The sequence below is a fragment of the Hyperolius riggenbachi genome, chromosome 6, assembly GCF_040937935.1.
Source record: "Hyperolius riggenbachi isolate aHypRig1 chromosome 6, aHypRig1.pri, whole genome shotgun sequence".
Lineage (NCBI taxonomy): Eukaryota > Metazoa > Chordata > Amphibia > Anura > Hyperoliidae > Hyperolius > Hyperolius riggenbachi.
Genome location: NC_090651.1, coordinates 1,028,348 through 1,040,611, shown reverse-complemented (window position 1 = coordinate 1,040,611; position 12,264 = coordinate 1,028,348). Strand labels below are relative to the sequence as shown.

At 47.5% G+C, this 12,264-nt stretch overlaps 1 protein-coding gene across 1 annotated transcript; it reads right to left on the bottom strand.

The window, feature by feature from the left end:
• Positions 1 to 330: 330 nt before the first annotated feature.
• LOC137522328 (natriuretic peptides A-like) lies at positions 331 to 12,264 on the bottom strand. The gene is made up of 3 exons (XM_068242358.1): positions 12,148 to 12,264; positions 4,133 to 4,447; positions 331 to 498 (listed from the first exon to the last, which is right to left on the bottom strand). The coding sequence occupies exons 1-3, from the start codon at positions 12,262 to 12,264 to the stop codon at positions 493 to 495; spliced, it is 438 nt and encodes a 145-aa protein (XP_068098459.1). The 3' UTR covers positions 331 to 492.

Below are 12,264 nucleotides of genomic sequence, written 5' to 3'. Positions count from 1 at the left end.
GGGAATGTGTGCTGAGGATGGAAGGGAAGATGAACACCTCCGTAGTCATGGCCTATCGCCCCTCTCAGCATTGCTGTTTGATGTGACTTATGACCGCAGCACACAAAGAGCTGCAGAGATGAAAGCTCAGAGCAGCATCAGGACCGCAGCAGAATATCAAGCAGACACCTGGACTTGTCATCCTCAGACGCTAATAGAAAAGGAAGCTTTGAAATTCATCAGAGGATCCTGCGGACATCTTCAGCACACATAATGAATGGACACCACATCCGACTTGTAAAAACCTGTCACTTTATTCCCTTACAAGACAAACACAACAGAGTGGCCCGGTCTGCCTGGGACAACGTTACTGGGGGCTCTGTGACCTCAGTGAGGGGACGCTGTACAAAAATAAATATGTTTTAAATAATTAGGGAGGGGGTGTTTGGTGCGGAGTGGAAACACGATAGAGTCTTCAGCAATGGCGTCTCTCGGCCTTTCCCAGATCTTCCATCAGAACTAAAGGAAAAGATCGACAGAAGATTGTTATGTAATATTCTCAAACTCTGAAAACGTGCAATATTCCGTTATTGATTCTAAGCACAATCTGCCACATTCCGCAACAAGATGTATCAGTAAAACCTTACAACCTCCAAATGCTGAGCAGGCCTACACACATCCAATGACTGACTAACTGTACTACCTCCATGTATGTGAGGTCATCAGACAATGAGCAGATAGTGTAGGTACGCTCTCATACTACATGGAAGCGGTAACATCGGTCAATGATTGGCTAATAAAAATTGGATGTGTATATGCACCCTAAATGTATGTCAATGGTTTAGTTCAGCATCACTATTCACCCATCGATTACACAGATCACTGATAGGGATTCACTAAACCGTGATAACTCAAATATCACACCTTATCAGAGTTAACACGCCTTATCAGAGAAGCATAGTGTGAGCTACAACCCCACAGGGGCTCAGGGCAGGACACGTGCCATTGCCAATTAGCAGGCATAAGTTTGTAGCGCTTGCTATGCTACTCTGATAAGGTGTGATATCTCTGATAAGGTGTGATCTTTGATAAGGTGTGATATTTGAGTTATCGCGGTTTAGTGAATAAAGCCCGTAGTTTGCACAATACTGTTTTGTTTTTTGGGGGGAGAGGGGGAATGGCTTTGTACTGACAATATCTTGGGGACGCAAAGGCTATCTACTGCTGGTAACGGGGGGTGGGGCCCATTTAGAGTTTCGCTTAGGGGCCCTGTGACTTCTAGCTACGCCCCACCTGACCTCAGCCTGATAGACCACCGGGCCTTCTCCTCCAACATCACTGCCGGACCTCACAATGCTCTGCTGGAAGGATGGTCCCAAATTCCCAAACACTCCGAATCCTCATGGAAAGCCTCCCCAGATGGGATGAGAATAGCTGCAAACTCCATACTACAGTCTATGGCCTGAGGATGGGACCTCATTAAAGAGGACCTGTAGTGAGTAAAATGCTGTTAATTATTCACTTTCAAAAGGCGCTCTATTCCTGGCTCTGAACACCGCGTGGCAATTGATTTGGCCGGAGGAGGTGGGCGGAGACCCACGAAATGCATCGCCAGTGCTATTAAAGCTCGTTAATATATGAATTTGTCTTCATTGAGGTAGACCACCTCACACCTCATTTTATTGTTTTTCATTTATTTTATCATTATCTGGGCAGCATTTCATCCTGCTTGTGCATTCGGGTAGGGGATACCTTTGGGCAGGGGAGGACTGGCCAGGGGGGAAGGGGGGAAATTTCCCCCCAGGCTGCCTCTCATTTAATGATTTAGGGCTGGTACATGTTTTTCTATAAGGCAATATGAACCACTAGGCTGACCGAGGGAAATCAATGCCTAATTACAGAGTAATTAGAGGGTGGGCAAGTTGGTAAATATAAACAGCATGAGGCAGAGCAGAGGCTTGCCTGCAGGGTCCATGGGAAAATATCTGTCTGATTTCGGGTGGAAATTGGTTGAAAGCATCGATCTGAGATGCTGGGAAATCTCGGGCTGATGTGGTCGATCCAGTGCGATAATCACAAACAATGAACGCAACGGAAACCCTGGCCGTTGTAACTCAAAATGTTTTATGTGCCCCCCCATTGCCAGTGCATTATACTTTACCTGTCATGTTGTCCCTCATGTGTCCTTGCTGTATTTCCCATGTGACTTTTGGCATATAGCACGTGGGGCCCGTGTGTGATGTAATTTGGGCCCGGGCTGCCGTGAAAATGGGCCTCTAGTTTGTGTTTTCCCTCCAGGCCAAAAGGTCCCAGTCCTGCCCTGCCTTTGGGCCCCAAAAACGGATCCCCAGGGCTTTTTTCTTTAACCACCCTGGCGTTCTGATTAAATCGCCAGCCAGGGTGGCTGCGGGAGGGTTTTTTTTAAATAAAAAAAAAACTATTTCATGCAGCCAACTGAAAGTTGGCTGCATGAAAGCCCACTAGAGGGCGCTCCGGAGGCGATCTTCCGATCGCCTCCGGCGCCCAGAATAAACAAGGAAGGCCGCAATGAGCGGCCTTCCTTGTTTTGCTTATATCGTCGCCATAGCGACGAGCGGAGTGACGTCATGGACATCAACCGACGTCCTGACGTCAGCCGCCTCCGATCCAGCCCTTAGCGCTGGCCGGAACTTTTGTTCCGGCTGCGCAGGGCTCGGGCGGCTGGGGGGACCCTCTTTCGCCGCTGCTCGCGGCGGATCGCCGCAGAGCGGCGGCGATCGGGCAGCACACGCGGCTGGCAAAGTGCCGGCTGCGTGTGCTGCTTTTTATTTCATTAAAATCGGCCCAGCAGGGCCTGAGCGGCAGCCGCTGGCGGTGTTGGACGAGCTGAGCTCGTCCAGACCGCTCAGCTGGTTAAAAGTTGAGACCACCTCCGGCTAGCCTGGATCCCCGAGTGGAGTCAGGTTTATCGATCAGCTGTCTGCAGTGGTTGGTTGCCCCTTCTCAACCTCCCTTTGTGAGTACCTTCTGCTTGTATTATTTTGTATCACCTATCGTCTTGTGACATAAAATGGGCTCCCTGTGTCTCTGTGTGTTTTTCGTTCTAGCCTGCCTGTTCACCCCCCATCTTGCCTATGCTGATAAATACCACCTCTATGCAGATTGTACGCAGCTTGGAACTGGAGCAAACATGCAGTTTCTGATTAATTCTATTCAAAGCTACCTGATGTACACTAGGGGCCTGATTCACAAAGCAGTGCTAACAGTTAGCACCCTGGTGAAAAGCCCTTTATCACGCCTAAACTCAGTTTAGGCATGATAAGTTTAGGTGTGATAAGTTTAGGTGTGATAAGTTTAGGTGTGATAAGTTTAGGTGTGATAAGTTTAGGCGTGATAAGTTTAGGTGTGATAAGTTTAGGCATGATAAGTTTAGGTGTGATAAGTTTAGGCGTGATAAGTTTAGGTGTGATAAGTTTAGGTGTGATAAGTTTAGGTGTGATAAGTTTAGGTGTGATAAGTTTAGGTGTGATAAGTTTAGGTGTGATAAGTTTAGGTGTGATAAGTTTAGGCATGATAAGTTTAGGTGTGATAAGTTTAGGCATGATAAGTTTAGGTGTGATAAGTTTAGGTGTGATAAGTTTAGGCATGATAAGTTTAGGCATGATAAGTTTAGGCATGATAAGTTTAGGTGTGATAAGTTTAGATGTGATAAGTTTAGGCGTGATAAGTTTAAGTGCCAACTGCTTTAGCACCGCAGTGCACAGCTGATCAAAAGTTTTGCGCTAGCAAAGTCTGGTGCACTTCGCATAGAGTTTAATAGCGCTGCTTTGCGTGCGGGACTTTGCACGCTATCTACACTTATCTAAACTTAGCATGCCTAAACTTATCACACCTAAACTTATCACACCTAAACTTATCACGCCTAAACTTATCATGCCTAAACTTATCACGCCTAAACTTATCATGCCTAAACTTATCACGCCTAAACTGGATTTTCACCAGTGTGGTGCAATGGTTATCATGCCTAAAGTCTTTTAGGCGTGATAACTGAGTTATCACCGCTTTGTGAATCAGGCCCCAGATCTGCATGGAAGAGGAATCATCTGCTTCTCACAAGATGGACATTCCACATATGAGCGATGACCACTCTGGCCATTACCTGTCATCCGCTTACCCTGCGATTGCAGCCCATGCCGCTCTGAGCCCCAATTCTGTCAATTCGAGATCCGAAGCAGTCAGAAGACCTCCTCATGCTGCGGGGGGCGTTCAGGAGCTCTCGAAGCTTGTTCCTCAGTGGAGACACTTTCTCTGGCTGGGTCCAGGAGCCTCGGTTATAAGTCATGTCAGCAGCAGGTCTGGCTGGCTCTACGTTCCAGGAGGCCACAGAGTTTAAAGCATCGGAAGAATCATAATTTGGGGATAATAAGTCTTGAGCTGCAGCCTCGGTCTCTTCCACCGGAAATCTGTCTTCTAAACGCTCCAGAAGACCCTGTGGAGATACAGATCATCAGCCTGGAGCACAAACACTGGAAGAACTTGTCATAACTGGAGAATATTCCAAGAGACTCCTTTACTTTGGCAGGCTAAAGACTCGTACACACATACTATTCTGACTAACCAATCACACCGCCTACATGTAGTACCGTATGAAACGCAAGAAAAGAGGGGTGGACAAGCCCCATAGGAATAAATGAACATCTGTAACCAGGTCAGAGCATGCTAAGGGCCAGTATACCAGAAAGAAGAACGCACCCGGTAACAGCACCACACTGACTGAATTCAAATAATGGAAATCTTTATTGAGGAAATAATATATATCAATAAATAAAAACAGTTAAAAAATAACCAACAGGTGACATCTGGTGTCATAATAAAGTGCAATACCAGAATACTACATGGTCCAACTGATCCAACAATAAACTTTTACCCCATCACAAATCACGATTAGCGGATGTGACTTCCTTTGGGAATCTAGGGGTGAAGGTAGTAAATAGTCATATGACCTATTTAGGGGTGAAAATTGGGAGGGATCCCAGCTCTCTACACACTTCAAACATTACCTCATTAATTAAGGAGGTTGTAACCCAATTACAAGGATGGTATTAGATACCCTCAGGAGTCTCGGGGAGGCCGGCTTTGATCACAATGATCAGTTTTGGAAGGTTATTGTACCCCATGCAGGTTCTGCTCCTGCTTTTCAAACATACAGATATCCAATTACTTCATAAAACTTTTACAAAGTTCATATGGCAGAATAAATGGTCGAGAATGAAAATGGGGAGACTGCAATTACTAAAGAAGATGGGGGACCTTAGTATTCCAGATATCGGGGGCCTTAGTATTCCAGATATCGGGGGCCTTAGTATTCCAGATATCGGGGGCCTTAGTATTCCAGATATCGGGGGCCTTAGTATTCCAGATATCAGAGGGGTTTAGTATTCCAGATATCGGGGGCCTTAGTATTCCAGATATCGGTGGGCCTTAGTATTCCAGATATCGGGGGCCTTAGTATTCCAGACATCAGAGGGGTTTAGTATTCCAGATATCAGGGGGCCTTAGTATTCCAGATATCGGGGGGCCTTAGTATTCCAGACATCAGAGGGGTTTAGTATTCCAGATATCAGGGGGCCTTAGTATTCCAGATATCAGAGGGCCTTAGTATTCCAGATATCGGGGGGCCTTAGTATACCAGATATCGGGGGCCTTAGTATTCCAGATATCGGGGGCCTTCGTATTCCAGATATCGGGGGGCCTTAGTATTCCAGATATCAGGGGGCCTTAGTATTCCAGATATCGGGGGGCCTTAGTATACCAGATATCGGGGGGCCTTAGTATTCCAGATATCGGGGGGCCTTAGTATACCAGATATCAGGGGGCCTTAGTATTCCAGATATCAGAGGGGTTTAGTATTCCAGATATCGGTGGGCCTTAGTATTCCAGATATCGGGGGCCTTAGTATTCCAGATATCGGGGGGCCTTAGTATTCCAGACATCAGAGGGGTTTAGTATTCCAGATATCGAGGGCCTTGGTATTCCAGATATCGCGGGTCCTTAGTATTCCAGCTATAAGAGGGCCTTAGTATTCCAGATATCAGAGGGGTTTAGTATTCCAGATATCAGGGGGCCTTAGTATTCCAGATATCAGAGGGCCTTAGTATTCCAGATATCGGGGGGCCTTAGTATACCAGATATCGGGGGCCTTAGTATTCCAGATATCGGGGGCCTTCGTATTCCAGATATCGGGGGGCCTTAGTATTCCAGATATCAGGGGGCCTTAGTATTCCAGATATCGGGGGGCCTTAGTATACCAGATATCGGGGGGCCTTAGTATTCCAGATATCGGGGGCCTTAGTATTCCAGATATCAGGGGGCCTTAGTATTCCAGCTATCAGACGATATAATGTTGCCTGTTAGTTTCGACATGTTGGAGATTGGATTACACGAAAGGAAGGTTTTGTAGATACAGCATTGCGGAGACATGGGATTTAGTTGGGTTGCAACACACTAGTTGGTCAGCTATGCCTGTTAGATTAAAATACAGCTATTTGTTTGGAGATACACTCTTGGCGTGGAGGGAGGTGAGAATGTGCTATAATTTGCAATGAAAGATATTAAAGTACTTTCCATTTGAGGGGAACTCAGGATTTCCTCCAGGATCTCTATATGCAAACTATAATAAATGGAAGGAAGATGAGATGACTAAATTGGGGAACATCCTCAATTTAGGGAGACATAAGATGATGACGTTTCTGGAGGTCTGAAGGCAATTTGGTATTTTCAAAAACGACTCCCTGATATTTGGCCAGTTGCCATCCTTTGTACAGAGGAATCGGAGAGATATTTCTTTGATTGCCCAAATAACAGCTTTTGATAGATTTTTGAAACTTATGGGGGACCCATGTCTTTGTCTCAGTTACAATAGGAATTAGCGGGTGTAGAAGCGAAAGAGAAATCATTAGATAATATGAAAGGCTGGAGAAAGCACTTTGATGTCCCAGACATTGAGGAGAGACTATTGGAGGGAAGTAATACGGTGTGACAGGTCATGCTTAGTGAACGATGGCGTGAATCTCACCTGTTGCTAATTTACCAGGCAAAGTATGCGTTTAATATTCAGAACCGAGAGAGGTATAGCAAGCGCTGCCCGACATGTAAAGAACCACCAGCTAATCTGATACACTGCTTATGGATGTGTGTGTTATACTAAAATACTGGGATTCAGTGGTGAAGTATATTGCTAAATGTCCTGATACAAGCTGGAGAAAGACCCTCAATGCTTCTTTTCAGCTCTCCGGAACCCCCACAGCCGGGCAGAGATAAGCCAAAAAAGCTGCCTGACATTGTTCACATATCTTTATTAGCAGAAAGCAATTTTCAATAGGTGGATCTATGAGACATCACCTACAGTGAGGGGCTTAACAGAGGAATTGGAACATCTAATGGCATTGGAACCCCTGGAGGCCATGGTACATAAAGAGAAAGGTACTACAACAATTCTTCTCTAGATGGAAAAGCTTTATACTCTGCACTCTTTCAGGCAAGGACATGAAACAATTTCTGACAGCGTGTAAATATACGCCAAGGGGCAATTACTGGCCACCTTGGCCTAAAAAGACTTCCTAGGATCCTATTGAGATTTTCTAATTCTTTAGTATAGATATAGAGAGCTGGTAGAGCCAGAAACAGCCAGCAGCACTGAGGGAGGGTAGGGAACTCAGACCTTACTGCCTTCAACACTGTGCACAGCCTGGGTTTACTGACTGATGGGAAAATGCCAGTTGCCAGGCCCTCCTGCTGATCCTCTGCCTCTAATACTATTAGCCATAGACCCTGAACAAGCATGCAGCAGATCAGGTGTGTCTGACATTATTGTCAGATCTGACAAGGTTAGCTGCATGCTTGTTTCTGGTGTTATTCAGATGCTACTGCAGAGATATAGACCAGCAGGGCTGCCAGGCAACTGGTATTGATTAAAAGGAAATAAATATGGCAACCTCCGTATACCTCTTACTTCAGTTCCCCTTTAAACTTCAGGAATCAAATCTCAGCTGTGGTTAAATATTCCTTTCTTCACTTAAGGAATATTGCCTCCAGAGGATCTTCCAACCCTAGTTCATGCCTTCATCACATCAAGGCTGGAGTACTGCAATGTTCTCTATGCAGGCCTTCCAAGTAAAGACCTACCGCCTGCAGCTAGTACAGAATGCCGCCGCAAGACTGTTAACAACCTGCCATTGCCACATAACACCAATCCTTCCACATAAAGACCTGCACCGTCTGCAGCTAGTACAGAATGCTGCCGCAAGACTGTTACCAACCCCGCCATTGCCACATAACACTATTCCTTCCACATAAAGACCTGCACCGCCTGCAGCTAGTACAGAATACTGCCACAAGACTGTTACCAACCCCACCATTGCCACATAACACCAATCCTTCCACATAAAGACCTGCACCGCCTGCAGCTAGTACAGAATACTGCCACAAGACTGTTACCAACCCCGCCATTGCCACATAACACCAATCCTTCCACATAAAGACCTGCACCGTCTGCAGCTAGTACAGAATGCTACCGCAAGACTGTTACCAACCCCGCCATTGCCACATAACACTATTCCTTCCACATAAAGACCTGCACCGCCTGCAGCTAGTACAGAATACTGCCACAAGACTGTTACCAACCCCACCATTGCCACATAACACCAATCCTTCCACATAAAGACCTGCACCGCCTGCAGCTAGTACAGAATACTGCCACAAGACAGTTACCAACCCCCGGCATTGCCACATAACACCAATCCTTCCACATAAAGACCTGCACCGCCTGCAGCTAGTACAGAATACTGCCACAAGACTGTTACCAACCCCACCATTGCCACATAACACCAATCCTTCCACATAAAGACCTGCACCGCCTGCAGCTAGTACAGAATACTGCCACAAGACAGTTACCAACCCCCGGCATTGCCACATAACACCAATCCTTCCACATAAAGACCTGAACCGCCTGCAGCTAGTACAGAATACTGCCACAGGACTGTTACCAAGCCAACCATTGCCACATAACACCAACCCTTCCAAATAAAGACCTGCACCGCCTGCAGCTAGTACAGAATACTGCCACAAGACAGTTACCAACCCCCGGCATTGCCACATAACACCAATCCTTCCACATAAAGACCTGAACCGCCTGCAGCTAGTACAGAATACTGCCACAGGACTGTTACCAAGCCAACCATTGCCACATAACACCAACCCTTCCAAATAAAGACCTGCACCGCCTGCAGCTAGTACAGAATGCTGGTGCAGGACTGTTACCAACCCCGCCATTGCCACATAACACCAATCCTTCCAAGAAAAGACCTACACCGCCTGCAGCTAGTACAGAATGCTGCCGCAAGACTGTTACCAACCTCACCATTGCCACATAACACCAACCCTTCCAAATAAAGACCTACACCGCCTGAAGCTAGTACAGAATGCTACCGCAAGACTGTTACCAGCCCCGCCATTGCCACATAACACCAATCCTTCCACATAAAGACCTACAGCCTGCAGCTAGTACAGAATACTGCCACAAGACTGTTACCAACCCTGCCATTGCCACATAATACCAATCCTTCCATATAAAGACCTACAACCTGCAGCTAGTACAGAATGCTGCCGCAAGACTGTTACCAACCTGCCATTGCCCCATAACACCAATCCTTCCACATAAAGACCTGCACTGCCTGCAGCTAGTACAGAATACTGCCGCAGGACTGTTACCAACCCCACCATTGCCACATAACACCAATCCTTCCAAGAAAAGACTTGCACCGCCTGCAGCTAGTACAGAATGCTACTGCAAGACTGTTACCAACCCGCCATTGCCACATAACACCAATCCTTCCACATAAAGACCTACACCACTTGCAGCTAGTACAGAATGCGGCCGCAAGACTGTTACCAACCCCGCCATTGCCACATATCACCAATCCTTCCAAGAAAAGACCTACACCACCTGCAGCTAGTACAGAATGCTGCCGCAAGACTGTTACCAACCTGCCATTGCCCCATAACACCAATCCTTCCACATAAAGACCTGCACTGCCTGCAGCTAGTACAGAATGCTGCCGCAAGACTTTACCAACCCCGCCATTGCCACATAACACCAATCCTTCCATATAACGACCTGCACCGCCTGCAGCTAGTACAGAATGCTGCCGCAAGACTGTTACCAACCCCGCCATTGCCACATAACACCAATCCTTCCATATAACGACCTGCACCGCCTGCAGCTAGTACAGAATACTGCCGCAGGACTGTTACCAACCCCACCATTGCCACATAACACCAATCCTTCCAAGAAAAGACCTACACCACCTGCAGCTAGTACAGAATGCTGCCGCAAGACTGTTACCAGCCCCGCCATTGCCACATAACACCAATCCTTCCACATAAAGACCTACACCACTTGCAGCTAGTACAGAATGCGGCCGCAAGACTGTTACCAACCCCGCCATTGCCACATATCACCAATCCTTCCACATAAAGACCTACACCGCCTGCAGCTAGTACAGAATGCTGGTGCAGGACTGTTACCAACCCCGCCATTGCCACATATCACCAATCCTTCCACATGTCTGTCTATTTCTGTGGAGGGGAGGGGAAGGACGTGACCTGTAGCGATATAGCATTGTGGGTACAGGAAGAAGGATAGAATTCAGGAATGAAGGAGGAGCAGCAATGCTCAGATAGTACAGAAGAATGTTAAAGGTGCAACAGTAGGCTGCAAGGTGAAGGGTTTTGATTTTTTTTAAATGTTTAAAAAATTTGGGGTTTAAATACCAGGTGCAAGAGAAGGAGGAGGACAGAGAGGAGAACTGAAAGCAATAAAACATGTAAAGATGTTTGGGATTACAACACTGCGAGGAGATTAAAAAGTTTGACCATCTTTGTCTGCTGGACTCCCATCATCTTCCAATTGGAGGTACAGTTACACCATCCTCATCCCCTGAGCACATGACCCTCATCTTCTAGATTTGGAGACAATTGCTCCTTTCTGACTCTTCCATAATCTGGTCCCAGGTATAGCTGCACCAACCTCACCCCATGTGTACAGGACCCCCATAATCTGGTCCTGGGTATAGCAGCACCAACCTCACCCCATGTGTACCCTACTCCATAATCTGGTCCCTGGTATAGCTGAACCCTCCTCACCCCCTGTGTACAGGACCCCCATAATCTGGTTCTAGGTATAGCTGCACCCACCTCACCCCCTGTGTACAGGACTCCCATAATCTGGTCCTGGGTATAGCTGCACCCACCTGACCCCCTGTGTACAGGACCCCCATAATCTGGTCCTGGGTATAGCTGAACCCTCCTCACCCCCTGTGTACAGGACCCCCATAATCTGGTCCTGGGTATAGCTGCACCCACCTGACCCCCTGTGTACAGGACCCCCATAATCTGGTCCTGGGTATAGCTGCACCCACCTCACCCCCTGTGTACAGGACTCCCATAATCTTGTCCCAGGTATAGCAGCACCCACCTCACCCCTGTGTACAGGACTCCCATAATCTGGTCCTGGGTATAGCTGCACCCACCTCACCCCTGTGTACAGGACTCCCATAATCTGGTACTGGGTATAGCTGCACCCTCCCCGCCCCCTTTGAAGAGCACCTCCATAATCTGGTCCTGGGTATAGCTGAACCCTCCTCACCCCCTGTGTACAGGACCCCCATAATCTGGTCCTGGGTATAGCTGCACCCACCTCACCCCCTGTGTACAGGACCCCCATAATCTGGTCCTGGGTATAGCTGCACCCACCTCACCCCCTGTGTACAGGACCCCCATAATCTGGTCCTGGGTATAGCTGCACCAACCTCACCCCATGTGTCCCCTACGCCATAATCTGGTCCTGGGTATAGCTGCACCCACCTCACCCCTGTGTACAGGACCCCCATAATCTGGTCCTGGGTATAGCTGAACCCTCCTTGCCCCTGTGTACAGGACCCCCATAATGTGGTCCTGGGTATAGCTGTACCCTCCTCACCCCCTGTGTACAGGACCCCCATAATCTGGTCCTGGGTATAGCTGAACCCTCCTCACCCCCTTTGAAGAGCACCTCCATAATCTGGTCCTGGGTATAGCTGAACCCTCCTTGCCCCTATTTTTGTGATCTGGCCACCGATTCCTCTTGCTCACCTTTAGATCTGACAAGTCTGAAGACAGGACGGAGTTGTATGCTGGACTTCCTCGAACTCTGCTCAATGCCAGAAGAACCAAAAGAAATGTAAAGTATCCAACAAGTGACGTCCCCAT

Coding starts and splice junctions, on each gene's coding strand:
- LOC137522328 (XM_068242358.1), bottom strand. CDS start 12,264: ATGGGGACGTCACTTGTTGGATACTTTACATTTCTTTTGGTTCTTCTG. Junction 4,448..12,147: donor CAGACTTGTCAGATCTAAAG/GTGAGCAAGAGG, acceptor GTATCTCCACAG/GGTCTTCTGGAGCGTTTAGA.